Genomic DNA, 20,546 nt, shown 5'->3' on the forward strand with positions numbered 1-20,546 from the left:
AACAGCCCTATTTCAATGTCTCCTAGTCACCTCCAATTTAACCAGCCCGAAACAGAACTGTTGAGTTCCTATCCCCTAGACAAAACCCCAAGCAAAAATAAATTGTTGCTTTCCCATTTCAGTAAATGGCACCATGCATCCAGTCACTCAAGCCCAAAACTAAAACGTCCCTCTTAATTCCTTCACTCTCTCAACCTTCCACTGCCAGTCCACTTACTCCCCCAAATCCATCATCCTCTCTCCATCCCTCTCATTCTGGTTGTCATCTCTCACCTGGAAAACTTACAGAGTCTTCTCATTGACCTCCCAGCTTCCACACTTGCCCTGCTACAGGCTATTCTCTGCAGAATAGATTTTAAAATTAAAACTACATCATGTCACTAAAACCTGTAAGGTCTCGTTTTCATGCTTAGGATAATACAGTCCATCGCCTACGATTTGACCCTTGACCCTCTCTCCAATCTCATCTCTTTGCACTGTCCCTCTTACTGATATACTTCAGCCACTTTTGCCTTTTCGTTGTATATCAAATATGCCAATCTCATTCCTTAGGGCCCCTGTCCTTGGTTTACCTTGACCTCTACTACTCTTCCCCTGGATTGTGGCTGGCTACTTCCTTCCCTATAGGTCTAGCTTCAGATTTGAACTCTTTGGATGAAACTGTATACAGGCCTGTGTCCCTGTCATTTGAAGTAAAAGGCTTTGGCTTTAGTCTCCCAGGCCTCCTTTCAGTCTCAAAAGGCTGGCTCAAGAGTTAATGATTAGGAAGTATTAAGATGTAGAAACAAAGAATAGTTGTTGGGCCAGGAAACTGGTAACAGTTTAGACTATATATCTGCCGCATAGCAGAATCAGTGAACTCCCAGTTCTCTGAAAGATAGAGATAAAGCCTGACACACATTCCTAAATTGTTTTTACAGGAAGCAGACCTCCACCAGATGAAAACTGCTGACTACAAGCCCATAGACCCAAGAGCAGTTGAAACCAGAAAGTTGAAGATGCTTAAAACTTCACCTTGATGCCAAACAATCAGAGAACTGTGCACAAGATGATCACACACCCAGCAGCCCTCTCCCTCACACTGTCTTTAAAACTCCTTCCTTGAAATCTATTGGGGAGTTTGGGTCTTTTAAGCATGAGCTGCCCATTCTCCTTGCTTGGTGTCCTGCAATAAACGGAGTACTTTCCTTCACCACAATGTGAAGTGGGCTAGTGGGCGCAAGTTTGATTTGCTAACAGGGACAAGACCTTTTAAACCATCCAACCCAAAAGGGCCTGATATTTGTAAAGGTAAGTTGTCATCTTCCTCTGGATTATAAGCCCCCTAAGTGTAGGGTTCTTTTCTATCTTGTTCTCTGCTATAGCTGCAGGCCAAGACAGTGCATGTAATAGGTATGCAGCAAATGTTTGATGAATGAATTACTTGGAAAGGAAACACATGCAAAGAAAAAAATAATTGATGTTTCCTTGGAGAAACGCTCAAAGACTGCATAAGCCAGCCAACATATTCCAGAGGACACATTTAAAGGGACAATCCCTAAGGTACAGAAGATCTCAGTGAAAAACTCTAGCCCGGGGCAAAAATGCCCTTCTCTCTGTGTGTTGAAACTGCAACACTCAACACTTCTTCCCCCAGCCAGCAGAGTACTTTATCAGAGGATAAAGAGCATGGCAGGTATTTGGGAGTGAATTAGTATGTTTATTGGGCCACATCCCCAGAGACAGGCCACTTGTCTAATCAAAGTTACAGCTGTCTCCAAAGCATTTTCCTCTCCAATCGGCAATTTACATGGGCAAACTTAACATATTGTACGATGTTGATTTATGGTGACAATTAAGAACGTATTACCAAACTCTATTTCACCATTAACATCCCTGGGGACAGGATAAGTTTTAAATCTTCTGGCTGCTTTCTCCCTAAAGGCTTGGATCTTGGCTAAGGATTTAGAGATTATAAATTTAACAAAGGATGAAAACTGCAAGAGGAGAGTCTTGAACAGCAAATAATGAGTTTAACCAGCATTTCAAGTTCTCAGCAAGATATATAATGCCTCCCTGCCTGAGGCCAAGGAATCTTTTATTTTGAAGTTTATAGCCTCTTTCACTTACTGTTTTAGCTCCAGAAGTGAGAGTCTGGCCCTTGGATAGGACTCTTTATGGAAGCCAGTGGTCATTGCTTCAGCAAAACTTTTCTTCTGAGGACCTTTTTGGAGAAGACGATAGAGACCAGGAGGCATTAATTATCATTTCCAAAGACCACAAGGACACTGTGCTATGCCTGGAACAGGTTGCTTGATGTACAGACCATTGACTGCACGTTCATCTGACCTGAAAGCCCAATAGCTAGACTTCCAACACCCTGGCTCACAAGACCCCTGAGGCTAACTGGTTCTATGATTATACAAGGTGGACTCTCTGATTGGGCTGTATCACATTTAGGGTCACCAGTCACAAGGAAGGAACACTAGCAAAAGCCAATCTCTGTCTACCTGTGGTTGAACTCACAAAATTTGAAAGTCAATTACATCTCAGTTAAACTTTCTCAAAGTAGGGGCCAAAGACCACTTTATCAGAATCATCTGGAGTGCTTTTAAAGGAAGAAGAAGCCAGAGTTCCTGTCCTGGCTCAGTGGATCCAACTGGGATCCATAAGGATGAGGGTTCGATCCCTGGTCTCACTCTGTGGGTTAAGGATCCCATGTTGCCATGAGCTACGATGTAGGTCACAAACTCAGCTTGGATCCTGTGTTGCTATGGCTGTGGTGTAGGCCTGCAGTTGCATCTCCGATTCAACTCCTAGCCTGGGAACCTCCATATGCCACAGAAAAGATAAAAAAAGATAAAAACAAACAAACAAACAAAAAACCCATACTTGAAACTGGTTTCCTAGGCATCTGGCATTGCCTCTATAAGCTGTCTGGACTTGGACAAGCCATTTAACCTCTTTAAGGCTTAATTCCCTGATATATTAAAATAAAGACAATGAGGGTGTTCCCATTGTGGTTTAGCAGTAACAAACCTAATATCCACGAGGATGCAGGTTCAATCCCTGGCCTCACTCAGTGGGTTAAGGATCCAGCGTTGCCAAGATCTGTGGTGTAGGTTGCAGACACAGCTTGGATCCAGTGTTGCTGTGGCTATGGTGTAGGCCAGCAGCTATAGCTCAGATTCAACCCCTGGCCTGGGAACTTCCATGTGCCACAGGTGCAGCCATAAAAAGCAAATAATAATAATAAAGGAAGAAGAAGCCACTACCTCAGAGCTGCAGAACCACTGTTAGACACACTAAAGTCTGAGAAAACTGTGATCAAGCTTTGTTGGGATGGACGAGAGCTGACCAGAGAGAACAAGTCACTTACTCCAGAGCTCTCGGGTGGACTCATAAGCATTTCATTCTGCCTTTGTGCTCCAGAATTTTACATTGTGAGTGATTACCACCACTGTATTAAGAGTTAGGTAAAACTTAATCTCCATTTTACAGATGAGAAACCAAAAACCAAAAAAAAAAAATTAAGTGATATTCTAACAGAGGAATAAGCTGGCATTTGGAATCCATACAGATTGACTCCAGAGGCAACTTTTCTGTAAAGGGCTAGACAGCAAATGTAGTAAACTTTCCAGGCCATATGGTCTTTGTTACAACCACTCAACCACTACTGTGGCATAAAAGCGGCCACTAGACAACAGGTAAACAAACTGGCATGGCCGTATGCCAATAAAACTTTACTTATGGACACCAGCAACTGAACTTCCTATAATTTGCACACATTGTAATTTTTTTTTTCCAACCACTTCAAAATGTAAAAACTATCATCATCATGCGGTTGATACAAGTATGGGTGATGGACTGGATTTGACCAGTGGACCATACTTTGCAGATCCCTGATCTATACCACTTTCTAGTATGTTACAGACCTGGGTTCTTGGACTCTTTAATCAACAGAAATTGGTAAGAAGCCAGTAGAGGAATGTGGGCAAGACCTTATAGGGACTTGTGCTATATAGCATGAGGGATCAAAAACAAAACAACAATTTCCCTTGCTTGCTTTGGGGTCGGGGTTGGGGGTGTGTGTGAGCTGGTTTCTTCAGTGGGGTGAGGGTCAGGGCAGGTCAGTGGGTCAGACTGAAAGGATGACTAGGCTGGTCTGCCCACACTCTTGGAGGTTCTGTGTGCAGGGATCCTGAGTAGTACCCTGTTTTTAGCTCCCATCACCTTAGAAGTGACAGTTGAGGTGTGGCCTTTTGGTATCTTGTTCATAATTTTCCCCAACTTCATATGTATGTGATTTTTTAGATTCTTATGGTTTCTTTGTATTCTGTTGCTCAAGAGGGAGGCATTTGCCCAGGTGCAGCACTGCAGTAAAGGGTCCCAGGTCCTGGGCCCCAGTCTGTCTCATCGTCATATCATAGGCATGTTGCCTAATGTCTCGATTTCTACTCTTAATCAAGGGGCTATAATGCCTTTATTGGCAGTGTCCATCAGTTAGTTATTTGCTCATTCACACATTCATATTTTCTTTTAACACATATTTATGGAACCATGCACTGGGCTAGATGCTGAAGATGCCAGATACAGGTCCCCACCTTCACTGAGCTTGTATTTCAGTGGGAGTCACAAAGAAATGATCAAGAGTTCTACTGGGTATGATGGTAAAGAACTGAGTGCAACTGGATGAACTAACCAACTAGGATAAGGAGCTCAGAATGTCTCAGAGGCATCAAGGGAACCATAGAGATTTTTAAGAGACAAAGGTAGTTCCAGAGAAGGAGGGGGCCTCAAATCTTATTTTCACTTACTCTACTCTGGTTTGGGCCTCTTGGGAGATGACGGATGGATTATCAGAATCATAGAACTTAGTTCATTGCTCTAATCCTTTGACAAAAGATGTATTTGTTTTTTATTACTGTGTAACAAATTACCATACACTTAGCAGCTTAAAACAGCTTACACATTTATTATCTCACAGTGTCCATGAGCCAGGAGTCTGGACACGGTGAGCGGGTCCCTATGCTCAGGGTCTCACTAGGCTATGTTTTCATCTAGAGGTTTGAGGACACCTCTAGAGCAGAATTAGCTTCCAAGCTCATTCATGTTGTCGACAGAATTCATTTTCATGTATCTGTAGAACTCATAGTGGCTTGTTCCTTCCAAGCTAACAGGAACTTGCGGATGACGCCTCTCAGAGTCATGTAGGTATAAACTAACTGTCTACCTATCAGAATCTATATAGACAGACAGAGGTGTGGATGTAGATAAATAACGTAATCAAGGGAGTGACATGCCATCCCCCTTGCCACATAACATGGCTTCATCTAGGAAGTGACACCTCATCCATCACCTGTGCCCCATATCCTACTGGCTAGAGTCAAGGCGTGGGTCCTTCTACACTAAAGAGGAAGGCCCTGTCCAGGGCATTATACCCGGGGTCATCTTAGGATTCTGCTGCCACAAAAGATTTCATCTGAAATATTGGACTAAGAGTGGTACCTGAGTCTCAGGGTTGTTTATACATTGGAATCGCTTACAGCACTGCCTGGCCTATAGAAATGGCTTATCATTATCATCATTTGCACTGTTATTATTAAGAAGATTCAGCCATATTTCATCTGGCTCAGAGTGTCATGCAGTCTTCAAGGTGATCTGGGATATTGCTGTGCAACTTCCCTTCTGTATCTCCAGGGATCTCCATGTATCACACTGAAGCCACAATCCCTCTGATGTCTTAGAATCTTGGAGTGGGACCTGATGGCGCTGTGCCACCTCATTTCCGAGGTGGAAACGTTTCTGTTGGAGATGGGTTATGTCAACTTTTGCCCATAAGCTCTGAGCTCCCAAATTCCACATGCTAATTTGCTGTGATTCAACAAATCCATCCCACAATCTTTTGGTGCAGCCCTGTGGCACGCCAAGTCTTATGCTTTCTCCCTCTCAGGAGGCGTGCTCCTGCCCATATCCCCAGAATTTTCTCCTTCAATTTGCCTGTTTTAATTTGGATTCGGTGTCATTTTTCCCCATGCTATTTAAAATTGAGTCCATTTTTAAAAAGCAATATCTACAGCTTTGAAGTGTTGGAGAAATAGTGCACCTTGCTGACCCTCTTCGTACCGTACAGCAGCACATGTAACTAAGCTTCTCCTCGCTTTATTTTCCACCACCTTTTCCTGCCACTGATGTTCACATTTGCTCCCTGCCTCCTCCGTCTTAGAACCAATTTCAACAAAACAACCCTTTGATACTTTGGTTGACTGTATTTTCTTTCTTTTTCTTTCTTTATTTTTGGCCTCTGATTTCCTAGAAATCCTTTCTGAGAGACTTCACTCATGCAAAAATTTTCATAATATTACTAATGATGATATTAATAACAACTAAGACTGCTAGAGCTTTAATTGTAGTCCAGAACCTGTTATACTTTGTGCATATTAAACCATTTAACCTTCATTTTATTTTTTATAATGATTTTTACTTTTTCCATACAGCTGGTTTACAGTGTTCTGTCAATTTTCTACTGTACAGCAAGGTGACCCAGTCAAACATACATGTACACATTCTTTTTTCTCACATTATCAGGCTCCATCATAAGTGATTAGATAGAGTTCCCAGTGCTATACAGCAGGTTCTCATTGTTTATCCATTCCAAAGGCAATAGTTTGCATCTTTAACCTTCCTTTCAGAAATCAGGAAACTAAGGCACAGAACTTAGGTAACTGGTCAACAGTCATGTAGCTCTTAGTGGTATGCCCAGCCTAATTCCAAAGCTTACACTTTTCCCCATTACGCTATTCTGCATCTCTACATAAACTATGAGGAAAAAAACCATGGAAATAGAATTCCATTTCTGGAAAGAAACTTTGTATCCAAATGACAGGGTACAGGGTGAGGCAATAGGGAAATAAGAGGAGAGAGAGAGAGACAAATTCAACTCTGCGATCCTGTGAAATGCAAGTAAGGGTCAGTGAGGCACGTGCCTTCTCTACCTCCCCGAAGCTTGAGATATTGCTTTTTAAAAATCAGCCCAAGTGAAATACATTAGAGGGAAAGAAAGGCAATACTGAATTCAAATTAAAACAGGCACAATGGGAGAAGACAAAGATACAGAGGGAGAGGGACAAGTATTTGGGTATGGATTCCAGCAGAATTGGTTTCAATCCTCGCTTGAGACTTAACATGGTGGATGTTGGGGAACAAGAAGGTCAGCCCCAATCCTGTTTGATGAAATGAGTGGTTATTCCTTAAAGCAAGCTAATAATCAGAGACAGACTCTTATCCATTCACTAAAACATTCATTCCTACATATTCCAAAAAGTGATATTTATTTTACTTCTATTATTTTCTATTAGTCGAGACAACAAAATCAGGATAGGTGAGTGATAACTCATATATTTGACTATTAAATATTATGACATTGGTATTCACATGAGGCATTTCACTCTATTTCTTTTTCAAAAGAATTAAAGCTTTCCATCTTTTAATTTAGTATATTTGATGGGGACATCCATTCCATTCATTCAGTAAAGAGTTATGTTTATGAGGATAATAATTTCATAAGTATCTACATTATGCCAGCTCTGTGCTAAGCCCTGCATGTAGAATGAATTATCTAAACCAGACCCAGTCTCTGCCTTCTGGTGCTTACTTTCTATTGAGTACAGAACCATGTGAGATTGCCGATAATCAACCATGGTTCACTTCTAAAGAGTGGCAATTTCATATGCTTCAACCTAATAATAGGGATACGTACTAAATGATGACACAAACTGAAATACAGTTATGATCTGAGATGAGAGGCACTCAAGAAATACATGGGGTTCTGTGCAAAAATTGGGAAAACTGATTAAATCCTGATTTCAGGACGGTGTTGGGGTGATGCTTCTTCTCCAGCCCTATGTCACTCCCCAAGTGGTGAGACTCCTGCCTTTTGTCCCCCTCCCCTACTAGTGAGTTAGGGAGACAACTGTTGCTAAGTTTCCTTCTCCTTTCTCTTAGGAGGCAGCCATGGCAGAAACATCTGGTTGGGTTGCTCCTCCAAGCTTAAGTTTTCTTTTGATTTTCGGGAAAATGTGGATGATATTAAATTTACCATTTTGACCATTTTCCACTGTACAATTCAGTGGCATCAAGTACCTTCACATTCTCATGCAACCATCATCACCATCTATCTCCAGAACTCTTTCATCTCCCCAGACTGAAACTTTGTCCCCATTGAATAAGTCTCCTTTCCCCCCTCCCCACCAGACCCTTACAACCACCACTCCACTTCCCGTCTTATGAGTTTGACATAAACTTTATGTCACCACTCCACTTCCTGTCTTTACGAGTCTGACTATTTTAGATAGCTCCTATAAGAGGAATCACACAGTATTTGCCTTTTTGTGACTAGCTTACTTTACTTTGCATAATATCCTCAAGGTACATCCATGTCGTAGGAGGTGTCAGAATTCCCTGTCTTTTTAAGGCTGAAAAATATGTCATCGCATGTATATATCACATTTTCTTAGCCATTCAGCCATCGATGGACACTTGGGTTGCTTCCCTCTTTTGGCTATTGCAGATAATGCTGCTCTGAAAGTGAGTGCTCAAATATTGGTTTGAGTTCCTGCTTTCAATTTTGGAGGATATATAACCCAGAAATGGAACTGCTGAACCATGTGGCAATTATATTTTTAATTTTTTGAGGAACTATCATATTGTTTTCCGTACTGGTTGTACTATTTTACATGACTACCAGCAGTGCACAAGAGTTCCAATTTCCCCACAGACTCACCAACACTTAAATTCTCCTTTTGATAACAGCCATTCTAATCACCTCATTGGGGTCTTGATTTGCATTTCCCTAATGATGGTGAGCAGCTTTTCACATGCTTAGGGACTAGTCGTGTATCTTTTGTGGAGAAATGTCTATTGCCCATTTATTAAATCAGGTTGTTTGTTGGTTGTTGAGTTACAGGAATTTATTATACATTCTAGATATTAACTCATCAAATATATGGTTTGCAAATAAATTATCTTTTGCATGGATTGCCTTTCACTCTGTTGCTAGTGTTTTTTGATGCATAAAAGTTTTTGAATTTGATGTAACCCATATTATCTATGTTTCTTTGTTGCCTGTGTATTTGGTATTTAAGTTTTACATGTTTAGGTATTACAGAGGCAGGCTTACCAATGGGGGCCTATGAGGTTCAGTGCTGTCTGTGAGCTTAGTTAATTCTGCATTTAGTATTATGAATCTCACTCAACCATAGGAATGAGCCATATTATCCAACAGAAGCTTTTGCAGTTCAACAAGGGTGATATTTTGGTCTCCATCAGAATTAGTCTTTGTCCTTTGCTTAATTTGTTTGGTGCTAGTTTATGCCCTTCTCACGATACCAAAACGATACTTGGGAGAATGTGATTGTAGGATGATATCTGAAGGATGCACAGAAGTCAACTAATCAAAGGGAGAAAATTAGGGTAAATCACTCAAGGCAGAGGTATGAGAATACAAAAATGCCCTGAGTAGGAGAAGTATAATGTCATTTTGCAAATGGAAAAAGCATGGGGGGCGGAGCTGGAAACAATAGAGAGAAGAAAGCAGAGAACAGAGTGAAATGAAGTTCTAGCCAGGAGCACAGCCAGAGCCCCACATCAGCAAGACCTCGTAGGATACTGTGCCTACCCTTGGCCAGAAAGAGTTAAGCCAGTTTTCTATGATTCCTAAAGGCTTTTGCTCATTGCCTACCCTCATTCCTAGGTATGAAAAATGGAATCATCAGATTTCCCCCAGAAGCTGAGGATTCCTTTTTTTTTTTTTTTTTTTTTTTTTTTGTCTTTTGTCTTTTTAGGGCCACACCGGAGGCATATGGAGGTTCCCAGTCTAGGGGTCTAATCAGAGCTATAGCTGCCGGCCTACGCCAGAGCCACAGCAATGCCAGATCCGAGCCACGTCTGTGACCTACACCATAACTCATGGCAACACCAGATCCTTAACTCACTGAGTGAGGTCAGGGATCGAACCCCACAACCTCATGGTTCCTAGTTGGATTTGTTTCCGCTGAGCCACACAGGAGCTCCCCTGAGGATTCCTATTGAATAACACAGATAAGCATGTCATTTTGCTGCTGACAAAGCCTTAGGTCAGGGATGCTTTAATTGGATAAGAAAGCTCCCTTATATCAAAAATGGGCGGGGCGGGGAGGGTCACAGAAAAGAGTCAACACAAATAAAAGTAACAAAATGATTACCTGGAGTGGGAAGGAAAAAGACATCGAAATTCTTCTCTCTCTAAAATTGTCCGAAAAAATAAAAAATGAACTCCCCAAGATGCGTTTGACCATTGGAAATATAAACACTTTCCCCAAGTCCTCAGAAAGGGGTGAATGATGAGAAAGATATTAATATCAACAATACTTTCCTCCCTCCATTGTCTCAATCAGCCCACAGTACCAGGACCACCCAGAGCTGCATCATCACAGTCAGTACTCATTACTTCCCTAGGAGGGTGGGTACCACTATTATTCCTGTTCTGCATATGTGAAGGCCAAGGCATTAAAGGGATGAAAGGAATTCCCAACAGTTGCCACACTAGGGCGTGGTAGAAAGATGAAAAACCAGGTTTGTCCGCTGCCAGAATTCATGTTTCTAATCACTCTGACAACAGCCTCATTTGCATAAATTCTATTCCAGAGAATAAACTAGGCAGCTTTGCCCAGCTTAGGAAAAGACTCTTCCCTAAATAAGAGATTTGCATGTTGGTTTGTCTCTTCGTTCAGCTACCTCAAGACCCCGATGGCAGACCTCCAGAGTAAGCACCAAGTCCTGCTGAGTGACTGGAACACAGAGAGAGAAAGGAAGATGGAATAACTCCAGAGAAGATGGATCTGAAGGGAAGAAAGAAGACAGGCACAGAAGGAAGGGGAAGAGGAACTGTCCCCATTCCCAAAGAGTGTCTGTTTTAATTAAAGCTGGCTGGCCTGAATTCCTGTTCTCCTCCAGACATTAGCTTCTCCCACCCCAAAATCCAAAAGCAGAGTTAAAGAGGGAGATTTAAAATTAAGACTAATCCCAGAGTTCCCTGGCGGCCTAGCAGCTAAGGATCGGGCATTGTTACTGCTGTGATGCAGATTTGATCCCAGGCCTGGGAACTTCTGCATGCCATGGGTGGACCAAAAAAAATATAAGGCCAATACTGTTTCATGCACTCATTCTTTCACATGAATCTATGGAGCGCCTGCTCTGTGCTGTGCACTATTCTAGGCATTTGGGATGGATCAGCGGGCCAGGCAAAAATCCCTTCCCACGTAAAGTCCTCCTGAAAGGAAATAGACAATAGCTGATAAACAAAACAAAAGAGTGGGCACAAAGCATCTGCAGTTAATTTTTCTTGTCCCTCTATGATCTCAAACAGGTCGTTGTAATAGGTAGCCTGCTCTGCGACAGACTCAATTTTAGATGTTCATCTCATTTCACTTCTCTGACATGGACACTGTTATAATCCCCACTTTACAGATGGGTAAGCAGAAGTTGAAAAAGGAATCTGTCTAACAGCCCACAGCTAGTCAGTAGTAGATCCTGAATTTGAACCCATATATCCAGAGTCCAGAATCTGTGCTATAAGCTCTGGGTAGACCACCTTCTACCCAGGATCAGTGGGCCAGCCAAAAGGTTCCAAGTTATCAACAACAGAAGTGGACTCTATTTAAGTTAAATAGGAAAGGGATGTCAGAAGAGTACCCAACAGCTCACACAGAGGAAACAGAAAATTAGACTTTGAAAATGGGAAGGAATCAAGGGAAAGCAGATGGCCGAAATTGCAGCTAACATCTCACCCCAAGAAGAGCCCAGTAAGAGTGCCTCTGCCTCCCCACAGCCCGTGCCTTTGTGTCAGTAGCTCTGGATTCGAGGTCCTAAGAAGGAAAAGGTTTTTGGTTGAACTTAGGTTGAGGGCTCACACTGCATCCTCCAGGGATCACAGAAAGCAATAATTAACTTTTAGCTTCTACAGCAGAAGCAGAGGCCAGGCACATCTCTAAGACAGCCTGCAGCCGATTCCCTAAACCCAGGAATTACTACTGCCTCCACAGTTTTCTGTCCTATTGGTACATTGGCTGCCCTATTATTTGCTTACTTTTTCTCTTCAAATAGACTTTACATTTTAATTTAATTTATTTTAAGAGGAAACTTTATATTATTACTCAGAACACGAGTTCAATGTGCCAGCTATACTTTGTCTCTTAACAGTCATTAAAATAAACATAAAACTGAAAGTTTTTGAAGTTCACCCAGGAACCACCCCAGAGCATCCTGCATGTCAGGAGATGCTGCCTTAATACAAGCAATCACCCTCTCATTTCCTGTGAGGTTGGCCGAATGAATAGTGACATTCAGAGAGACTACAGGAGGCTCCACATTGATCACTAGAATTCAGAGTCAAGGGCCTCTGGGAAATCTACCTGTGCAGCCTCTCTTCCTCCTCTGGCTGCCAATTGAGCCCCACAGCATCTTTGTTTCTTGATGATGCAGGCACAGCCCCTCCGTGTGTTGAAGACGAGAATGCCCTTCTCTACATTTCCCAAAATGCTCTTTAGGCTTAACATTTATTTCCTTTAGGAAGCAGAATTCAAAGCCTCTTGCACCCTCTCTATTTCCTTTATCCCAGATTAACAGACCGACAGACTGACCAAATAAACTGGCAAGCAAACAAATATAAGCCTTACCCCCAAAAAAGGGAGGGAGAATGGGAGACAGAGGCAATTTTGTTCAGGAAATATACTAATATACTCCTTCACTTGCAGTTAAAGTGATGAGCAAATTTATTTACACAACTTACATCCACCTAGAACTACCCTCACACAGCAGAGATATAAATACTGCATAAAATCTACCTTCTCTCTGCACAGAAAGTCCTGTAAACAGACCTGCTGTGAATGCAAAGCAGGACAGCCAGTTGCAAGGACAAAGGGCTTTGGGGGAAGCTGAGGAGGAAATGCTACGCGTCCTTGTCCTGCACACATCTGCCCACCCTTCTCCTCCCCTTCCTCTCCCCCCCCATTTCCTTCCCCCCTTCCTCTTCTCCTCCCCCCACCCCTATCCCCCCTTCCTCTCCTCCTCCTCCTCCCCAGCGCCCTCCTCCTCCTTCTTCTTTCTCTGTATCTCCAGCTCTATCTCAGTCTTTCTCCTCCTCCTCCCTTTTCCTCCTTCCAGCATCTCTGGAGGAGGTAGGTGAGCAGACAGCCAAAACTCACAGCCCTGGAAATCCTGGTTAGAGTTCCAGAGGTGCTGTGTTGGAACTAAGAGCCTCCAGGCTCGTTCCCCTAAACTGAGGGAGCTGCTGTCGGCACCTCTGATCTTCCACCCAAGACGTGGGCAGGCCACGACACCTTATCTCAGAGACTTTAGTCATAAATCCTCCTGCTTAATACAGTTGACTAAATTAGATAATCAATTAATTAATAAGTGGCACTGCTCTAGACTAATACATATGCCAACACAGCAAGAAACCGAAAAGCACAAGGGAAACACAGAAAGTGAAGAGGCTTCCTCTACAATATGAGAGTATTTACTCTGAGCGAGGCGTTAGTTCAGCAAACATCTGCTTATTCAGAATACGAGCAACTAGGGAACTCAAAACAAGCAGAAAGGTTTCTCAGATTTTTAAAAGAACAGTTGATGCTCTTAGCCACAAGATGCTCAGGCCTCATAAGATCTTAGAGTGCTCTCTGAATCAAAAGATTTTTTTTTTCCCTATGGGGTTTTAGAATAAAGTGGGTTCCAACTTTCTGAAAATGAGCCAGAAGGGTACATCTTCTGGAGCACTTCCCAGTTAGTGTGGATACTCTGTCCCCCAAATCAGCCACTTCTCAACACCTGCAGAGCACGAGGGGGTGGGGAGAGAGGGTGGGAGAAATAGGATGTAAATGTCACACCGGGTATATGCTAGGAGGGCTGTGTTACAGTTTAAACAATGAACTTGGGGTCCAGAAAAGTGGGTGGGAACCAGAGGTGTATTTGGCAGAGCCTCCTGTATGATGGGAAAATGTCGTTTTTGCCAAGTGGCTGTGAGGATAAAATAAGAAAGGTTGTGTGTTATTATATTATTATATAACATATTATATATTACATACTTTATTGTCGGATATTACAGAGTATTCAAATGTAAGGAACAATTACTCTCATTTATAACAACAGGCTCTCAGTGTTGAGTTGTGCTCTCATTCTCTCTCTCTCCTCTCTTCTTCCTTCCATCTCTCCTTCCTAGAGAGCATAATAATAGTCGGATAACTATTACTCATGGAAATTACATCTCTCCATTAGACCTTACAGAAAAAATGTCATCAAAACCCATTAAAATATTTCAGACAACATGCCTCCCATAAAAGTATTATTAATAACTATTTTATTTCAAGATGTTGGTCTAAGGGTAAAAACCTAGACTTTAGATATTTTGTGAGGCAATTTCAGAGTAAGATGGATTTCATTAAACTTAGTCCACTCCTTTCAAACCATTAACAAAGACAGGGAGAAAAAGTCAGACAATCATGATATATCCAGCAATTAGGCCAAGACCAAGATCTTTGCTGTGCTTATACAGGCTGTAACAAGTTAAAAAAAAAAATGCTTTGCCCACAAACCACACAAATGGCAAGCTTACATTCTGCTTGGTCTCAAGAAACGGGAATGTTTTAAAATCTTTCCTCCTATTTCTTAGTCTTTATGGAATGGGCATCTGATATCAATAAATGATAGGTAGGCTGATTATAGATAGACAATAGATATAGATAGATAGATAGATAGATAGATAGATAGATAGATAGATAGATAGATAGATGCAGCAATGGAGTCCATTCAGATGTATTCTTTCTCCTGTTCATGAAGGAATCTAATAAAAATATGCAAAGAATGATTTAGAAGGAATCTAAAAATAATCTTACCCCACCTTCTCATGTTTAAAAAGTAAGCCATTTAGAGAAATTAACTTACCCCAGGTCACAAAGCCAGTTCTGCAACTGTCATTAATAATAGCAAATGTACATTAGGCATCTACTACGTACCAGGTTTCGCACTAACTTCTCTACATGCGATATCTCATGCAAAATCTTCCCAGAACATCATAATGCCAGTCTTATCAATAAAGAAACCGAGGCTCAGACAAGTAAAGCAGCTCACCCAAGATCACTCAGCTCTTAAGAGGCAGAGACAGGATTGGAATCTGAAAGGTACACTAGGCTACATGGAACCCAAGACACTTGGTTTCTAATCTAGCACAAGTTCTTTCTTTATTTTAATCTGAAATTTTAATTTAAAATGTTTCTCTCACTCCAGTGGTAACTGGAAAATCCCTTCTTTTTAACAAACACACAAAAGAGCAATTAACACCCCCCCCCCAAGTTATGCATGCCCTTCTGCTAGTGCAGTTTACCATGAGCACCAAAGGCTAGCTCAGCTGAGGCTGGGCTGCCCCATAAATAAGTCACATCCAGGAAGTTCCCCTGTGGTGCAGTGGGTTAAGGATCCGGCATTGCTGCAACTGTGGTGCAGGCTGCAACTATGGCTCAGGCTGCAACTGTGGCATGGGTTCAATTCCTGGCCTAGGAATTTCTACATGCCATGAGTACAGCCAAAAAATAAAAAAAACCAACAAAACAGTCATGTCCAGGGTGAGTCTGTGTAGCTGTCGCTGTATATATAATAGAAAGGACAGTATCAAAGTGCAGCCAACACTCTCCTCCAGGAGCACGTCTCCAAATTGCCCTTGACAGGTTATGAGCAGGGTGTTTCAAAGGGACGTGTTAAATATCAGCACAAGCACTTTGAGAGTCTGTCCTTCCACGTCCTGGGGCTCGCACTCTGATTTCTTCCAATGCCATTGGTTTTGCCTTGACCCCATAAGGAAGGAAACCAAGAGCAAATTCTGAGGCAGCTGGTCTGGATGCAGGGGTTGCTCTTCTGACCTCTTAATGTTAGCAGAACAGCCCTATGACTTGATGAGATAGATGGTCTCTGACATCGAGAGATGTGGGTTCAAATCTTGGCTCCACCATTTCCCAGCCACGTGGCCCTAGGCAACTTCCTTAGCCTCACAGTTCTTCAACTATGGAATAAGGAAAATGATGCTCTCCTCCAGGGACTGCAGCGAGGGTTAAATAAGTGTCTTAAAGTAGCAATTTGTTCAGTACTCATTAGATACCAGGCTCTTCACTAAGCACTGAACATGTATGTATTACGGTCAGACCTATGTATTTGTGGGTTCTGCATCTGAGGATTTCAATCAATCAAAAATTTTTTAATTCCAGAAGGTTCCAAAAAGCAAAATTTGAATTTGCTGTACAATGGCAACTATTTATATAGCATTCATATTATATTTACAATGATTTATATAACATTTACATTGCATTAGGTACTATAAGTCATCTAGAGGTAATTTAAAGTAGACAGGAGCATGTTTGCAGGTTATATGCAAATACTGTACCACTTTACAAAAGTCAGCTGAGCATCTGAGGATCTTACATTCACAGTAGGTGCTGGGAACCAATCCCCCTGGGGATGCTGGGGGATGACTGTACTTATATAACACTCGCAAAGAAATAGGCAGTATTATCAACCCCATGCTATGGATGAGGAAACTGAGGCATGGAGAGGTTATATAACTAGCCTATTGGCTCATAGCAGGCTTTGCCCCAGGCAGCCTGTCTCCAGGCTAAAATCTCTTAGTGAACACCGTGTGCCTGGCACATAGGAAGTGCTCAATAGATTTTGGTTATCTTTTGCCATTGAACTGCCTCCTAGTTGCTCACCTATTCAAAAAGGTGTCTCAGTGTCTTAGGAGAAGAACAGAATTACAAATATAGACCCTCAGGTTTGTGCCAGATTCTTTACTTACACTCTCTTAATCTGCATAGAATACTGCGTGCTACATCCTACTAACCCCATTGAATGTATGCGGATGGTGGGGCTCTAAAAGGCCAAGGCCAAGGGATGCTCCCAAGGCACAGAGGGGCACCAGGATAGAAGTCTAAATCTTCCAGCCCTGAAGTCCATGGCACACTGACAGACCAGGCAAGCCCTTGTAATATACACTGTCAAAACTAGCCAGATCTTTTCCACCTCCCCCTCTACCTCCTGGTCTTGTAAGACAGAGCTCCTCAAACTTTATTATGCACACGAATCATCTGGAGATCTTGTTAAAGGCCGATTCTGATTCAGCAGGGCAGGGCTGAGGTGGGAAGTGAGATCCTGCATTCCTAACAAGCACCCAGGTGACACCATTGCTGTTGGTGTGTAGACAACACTTTGAATAGCAAGAATGTACGAGAGAGTCCTTCAGTTCCTCCATAGTTTCTCACTCTGCCACTTGAGAATCAAGAGGCTTCTAAGGTTGTAGAATCGAGACGGGGAATTATTTCCAATTTTTTTAGCTCTTTGGAGTCAGATTTTCCAAACTATACCTGCCTCCCACCAGTTCCAGCCTCACCACCAGCATCACACACACACACATACACACACACACTCTCTCTCTCTCTCTCTCTCTCTCTCTCTCTCTCTCTCTCAACCTCTTTTAAATTTTTATGTCTTTCTGGCATGCGGTTATTATGCACATTTCATATTAGATCATTCCAATGTCAAATGAAAACTCGAATTGTTACTAGGCATCTTTAACTCCAAAAGGAGAATCCTACCATAAGGCAAAATGCAGCAGCACCAGCAATTTAAAAGTAAGTAATGCCTTAAGATAATGATCCTGATGGTATTTGGTTATACATGGCTAAATTGTTTGCAAAATTGTCCCTCTCCCACTCTCAAATTTAAACCTAGGAGAATTATTTAATGGGCTCTCTATAAAGAGGCCCTCTCTAGCTAGCCCACGATTTCATAGCTGTAGTCCTTCCTGGCCAGCAAAGTCCCACTTTGCCCAGCTGTGGGTGGCTGTCCCTGTCCCCCTTATCCTACAGAATCACTCAGAGCAAACTCTGAAGGCATGTGAAGCAAAGAAACACCACCGATTCAGCCCCAGAGCCTCAACTCACAATGATCCCTTTAATGGGTCTTGTTCAGGCAACCTCGTAAAGCTATAGAATATGGCTCCTCTTTCTTTTATACTGGAAGTGTCAGGAGACTCTCTGGCCATTTATTTGATAGAGAGGTTGCTAAATGTTATGGCAAATGGCCACATCAATCTGGATAATAGCTGAAGCATCGGTGCCTGCTGAAACCCGAAGACCTTGCCAACCTGCAAGGAAAAGTTTTCCCGACCTCCATGCCATACTCTGCGTGAATACAGACCAGGAAGGTCAGGTGGTGCAGTGGACTCTGACCTGGAGGTAAGAGATGTTCTCTCTCTTAGCCCTGATTCTGCTGCTAACTTGTGTGACCTTGGGGAAATCAATTCAGCCCTCTGGGAAAGTTTTACTAGAGGGAAAAACAAGCTAATATAAATAGCCCCAAATGTGTACACACAGACTTTAGAAGCAAGTGCCTCCTTTCAGAATTGGGAGATGCCAACAAATTCCTTCACTCTTCTATCTGTTAACTAGGGCTACAATACTGCTTACTGTGGTGTAACAACCACAAAATCCCAGTGGAGTGCAACAATAAGAATTTATATAGCTCATGCATCTGCAGTTCAACTGATGTAGGCTCAACCTAGCTGGCTGATTTCATCTGGGCTTGGTTGAGGTAGCTGGTCCTGCTCCATGTGTGTTTCACCCTCCTCTAGCTCTGGCAGACTAGCCAAAGTATATGCTTCTCATGGTGATGGCAGAGAAATGAGAGCAGGCAAAATGGAGGAGGCCTCTTAAGGCTTAGGCTTGGAACTGACATGCAGTAGCTCTCACTTTGTTCTATGGGCCGAAGCTGTCCACATGGCCAACACGCAGTTCAGAGGCAGGGAAATAGACTCCATTCTGTTAGTTCAAGGAGCTGCAAAGTCGCATGGGACAGAGCATGCATGGAGGGAGAAGCCCCCTGTCCACCTGAACAGGAAACTCGGGCCTCCACTGGGCCAGTTTCCTCATTGCCCCCACCCCAAATGTCTTCGCTTATGTTGTGCTCCCACCTGGAGTGATCCTCCATCCATCTATCTGAACTCTATCTACACTACAAGTCCCAGACCAACAGCTGACCTCCTCCACCATAAAACCTTCTCCCTACCTCAGAGTGGACTGCTTGAGCTGTTCCATTATCTGGATTTAGGTTTGATTCCCTATCTCTCTGGCCAGCTCCTGATTGCCCCCTAGAAGCACAAAGGAAGCCCCCTCTCCCCCCGCCCCACCTCACCGCCACTGGACTCAGTCAACAGGTGCTGGTTGGTGGACTAGTCTGTCTGTAAGGGGAGGTGGGGTTGGTGCTTAGCTCTCCTCCCAGGAAAGGGAGGAAAGGTTCCTTATCGCTGACATAACAGCCTTACCTAAAATCCCTGGGAAGCTGAATGGTATGGGAATCCTGTTCCCGGGTCCTTGTGTTGGAACCAACCTGAAATCCGCCAGTAGAGGGCGCTGTACTTTGTCACGTTGGCCCTCAGCCCAACTGCCTGAGCATCAATTCTCAGAAGGCCACCTTCAGCTTGCACAAAGAACCTCAGTTCTCCTGAGAGCCCACCTAGCCCATGGAGTGGGTCTCAGAAGCAGATCACAGCATCATAGGAGCCCTCAGAGGATCTTGAATCTCTCATGCAGCCACAGTACCCAAAACTTCCTCGTTGAAGAATCCTTCCCTCTGCAAAATCAACCAATGCACAGACAATTGTGTACAGACCCACACTCCCAGACCTCAATTTAGATTTATCCAATCTACCCCCAACAAAAAATACAATATTTCAAGAGGGAGAAAATTAGGTAGAAGAGAAAACAAAGGAAGGAAACCACAAAATGAAGTCAAGCGCTTATAATACTCAAGCTTAATTACATTGCATTCCTAATAATACCCAGCTTTGGGGTGCTAGCCTAATAATACCCGGCTTTGGGGTGAAACATGTGCCTGGGCCCAGTGTGTGAGCCTCCTTCCTCCCACTCTGGACCTTCCTTATCAGTCTCCTGGATTGTCAAGGTCTTGTTCATCTCTGGCTGCAGCACCAGGCCTCCTGAGCCTCAAAATAAACATGGTCTGACCCACATAGATTCCTCCAGGGCCACTCTCTCAAAGTCCTGTTCTGTCACTTTCCTCACAGTCAGAGGCAGCCCAGCCCCCTGCACACCAGGCCGTTCATCCTTTCCTCCTCTCCCTGTTAAGTGCCCAGGGACCGTTTTGCACACACCTCTCAGCAGCAGCTGCAGCAGACGCCGGAAACCTGTGAGCAGAATTCATTAGCTCGGTAACAGGTCTGGTGCTCGCCCTCCTCAGCACTCTTGCTTCCACGGGGCATCTGTGGGCTCTGGCGGAGAAAAGAGAGAGAGTCCAGCAGCTCCCGATGTCCTGTGGTGGCTCCAGGGGCCGTATGGAGCACATCAAAGTGGGCTCCTGGCTTGGCAGGCACGAACTGGAGCCTGGTGGATGCCCTTCTGGCCAGGCCGTGCCATCTCTGCTCAGAGCACAATTTAGTACAATTTTCCCACTGTTCCGGAAAGTGGGGACCTACA

General features: G+C 43.2%; 1 protein-coding gene across 5 annotated transcripts in view; it reads right to left on the minus strand.

The window, feature by feature from the left end:
- The window catches only part of LOC110259922 (uncharacterized), a 666,350-nt gene that overhangs the window by 426,024 nt on the left and 219,780 nt on the right, over positions 1-20,546 (minus strand). Inside the window, exons 3-5 of one of the 5 annotated variants that reach the window (XR_014840700.1) lie at positions 20,225-20,341; positions 19,379-19,686; positions 2,110-2,203 (exon numbers count right to left, since the gene is read on the minus strand). The exons of 1 other annotated variant lie outside the window; for it this stretch is intronic. Coding sequence is in view for 1 of the 4 variants with exons in the window: in XM_085017474.1 (XP_084873600.1) it covers positions 20,225-20,341 (117 nt within the window). In the remaining 3 variants the exon portion in view is untranslated. Of the gene's footprint in view, positions 1-2,109; positions 2,204-16,237; positions 18,892-19,378; positions 19,687-20,224; positions 20,342-20,546 lie in introns of those variants that run through there. 3 more of the 5 variants (XR_014840699.1, XR_014840701.1, XM_085017474.1) reach the window with 3 other exon arrangements.

Source organism: Sus scrofa, chromosome 3 (genome assembly GCF_054392235.1).
Source record: "Sus scrofa isolate SSC_HxYL_T2T_F1_AM1 chromosome 3, Sscrofa_HxYL_maternal_Yorkshire_Landrace_v2.0, whole genome shotgun sequence".
NCBI classification, from domain to species: domain Eukaryota; kingdom Metazoa; phylum Chordata; class Mammalia; order Artiodactyla; family Suidae; genus Sus; species Sus scrofa.